Raw genomic sequence first — 2,346 nt, forward strand, 5'->3', positions numbered from 1 at the left:
CTCCGAAGTTTCTATTCCTTCAGCTAACAACTTGTTTAAGAGCCTGCAGAATTTCAGATTAAAATCTGCTTGCCCAACAGACGTGCGACCGGAGCGGCTGGAAACCGCGCGCAAGATGGGCGCCAACTACACCATGCTTGCGGGGAGCGCAGACCCCCAGAAGGAGGCGAAAAGGATCGAAGAGCTGATGGGCTGCATGCCGGAGGTCACGCTCGAGTGCACCGGCGTCGAGATCGCCTTCCAAACGGCCATTTATGTGAGGACAAATTCTGTCGCTTTCCATCATTCCTCCATGATAGGTTCTAGGCCTAAGCAAAACAGTAGCCTGTTAGGCATCGTCAAAATCACTCCTCTAGATGGAAATATGTCATTTACTTTTTTATTTGCTTTATTTATATATATGTGTGTGTGTGTGTGTGTGTGTGTGTGTGTGTGTGTGTGTGTGTGTGTGTGTGTGTGTGTGTGTGTGTGTGTGTGTGTGTGTGTGTTCAAATTGATTTCCTTTGACGGTCCACCTTCTTGAGCTGAGCGTTTGCTTGACCAGGCGACCAGGGCGTGCGGCGTGGTGGTGATGGTCGGGCTGCCCGCTGCTGACCTCAAGCTGCCCCTCGTCCACGCAGGTATCAGGGAGGTCGACATCATAGGAGTCTTCAGGTTCCTCAATTGGTACGTTGCCCTTAATGTTTTAAATTACAATATGCAATGGAATTGAATAGAATTTCTGTAGAACGATGCATAATTAGCGTGACTCCCTGTAACAATTTCTTTTTGAAGGATCAGGGTTAATTAGATTTTCTTAAACACTACATATGTGCCAGACGCATTTCATTTTATCATATCTTTGCAGTATACAAGCAACAGCTTACCCAATCTGCTCACTCAGTATTTTTCAGTGTGATTTGTAAAAGCCTGTTTCTCCCAGGCCTCGGCCATAGTCCAATTGCTTTATTCATTGAAGCTGATTCTTTTAAGAATTTTTGAACGCTGGTTTACCTCTAGGCACTTCAGCCTCCAGGAACTGTAGCAGGTATAGCTTTTCCACCGGCACAGTGATCCCTAAGGAAAGGTGTTTGCTGCCACCCCCCCCCCCCCCCCGAAGCACAGTTGCTTTTGGTACACTCCAGTGCCCATAGTGGTTCTTATCATGACCAGTCCTATTCATGACGTGCCATGCACAGTTGTTGCCTAAAGTATGACCTTGTACCTTCTAGGGATTACCAAAGCCGCTGTTGAGGAGAGAAAGAGAATATTGAGGAGAATAGGAGAAAAATCATGATATAACAAAGATAAAGATATTGCTTCTCCCCACAGTTTCCCAATCGCCATCGACCTGGTCGCCAGGGGCGTGGTGGACGTGAAGCCCCTCATCACACACCGTTTCAAGTTCGAAGATTTCAATAAAGCCTTTGAGTTCTTCCGCAACGGGATCGACGGCGCCATCAAGTGCATGGTCATGTGCGACTGAAATGACGTTGCAGGAAGGGAATGTGCGTGCGCGTGTGTGTGAATTCGTAATGCGACAGATACAGTGATTGAAGATTGTTTGGGTCTGCGGTTCATAATGGTATTTGGTGTTTAGTATGATATTTGCTTCGTGTCGGTTGTGGTTTACAAAACGCTGTGCAGGTTATAATCTTATGAGTTTGTACGATCGAGAATACAGACCAACCAATGCGTTTGTCTCCCTGTCTATCCTTTACCTAACTTTAGGTATTGTAGATCTACCACGGAAGAGCGAGACGAAGAGAGAGAGAGAGAGAGAGAGAGAGAGAGAGAGAGAGAGAGAGAGAGAGAGAGAACAGCTGAAGCAACTTCGAATTGTAGATATGCATACAGACAATTTATAAATCTGTGAGCATTTTGAACTGGCCGTGCTATCTAAAATGGCATTGTTTAAACCGACAAGATGCCCAAGGTAAAAAAAAAAAAATAACTGATAAAAAGGAATAGCAGTAAATATGTAGAATATTTAGACAGGAACCGTTGCCTGTGTACATTTGCACGCCTTTCATAAAACGCGTAAGCAATGTAATATCTGTGGTGTATATGAGCTATGAAACCTATGTATATTGCTAACTTGGAAAATTACACAGTAATATTGCAATTACAAGATCACTTTTGAAGATTCAAAATGCCCCTTTATATGAGCTTCCTTTCCCTTCTCTGAACCGTGGAAAACGGTGGCGCTAACGCATGACGTCCACAAGCGCTGCGTCAGATAGTCTTCGGTTCGAGGGGATCCAAGGGACAGGTCCTGTCAACTGAAGAAAGGTCTCCTTGGGTTCAGCAAGCGAAGGAATTCTTGGGCATTATCTAACGGAGTCAGGGTCGATAGAAAAGAGTAAG

At 45.1% G+C, this 2,346-nt stretch overlaps 1 protein-coding gene across 1 annotated transcript in view; it reads left to right on the plus strand.

Annotated features, from left to right (window-relative positions):
• The window catches only part of LOC119575177 (sorbitol dehydrogenase-like), a 5,449-nt gene extending 3,767 nt beyond the window's left edge, over positions 1–1,682 (plus strand). Inside the window, exons 6-8 of the mRNA XM_037922666.1 lie at positions 81–256; positions 545–666; positions 1,312–1,682. Coding sequence (XP_037778594.1) covers positions 81–256; positions 545–666; positions 1,312–1,465 — 452 coding nt within the window. The 3' untranslated portion in view covers positions 1,466–1,682. The remainder of the gene's footprint in view (positions 1–80; positions 257–544; positions 667–1,311) is intronic.
• Positions 1,683–2,346: the final 664 nt, after the last annotated feature.

The sequence above is a fragment of the Penaeus monodon genome, chromosome 7 (assembly GCF_015228065.2).
Source record: "Penaeus monodon isolate SGIC_2016 chromosome 7, NSTDA_Pmon_1, whole genome shotgun sequence".
NCBI classification, from domain to species: Eukaryota; Metazoa; Arthropoda; class Malacostraca; order Decapoda; family Penaeidae; genus Penaeus; species Penaeus monodon.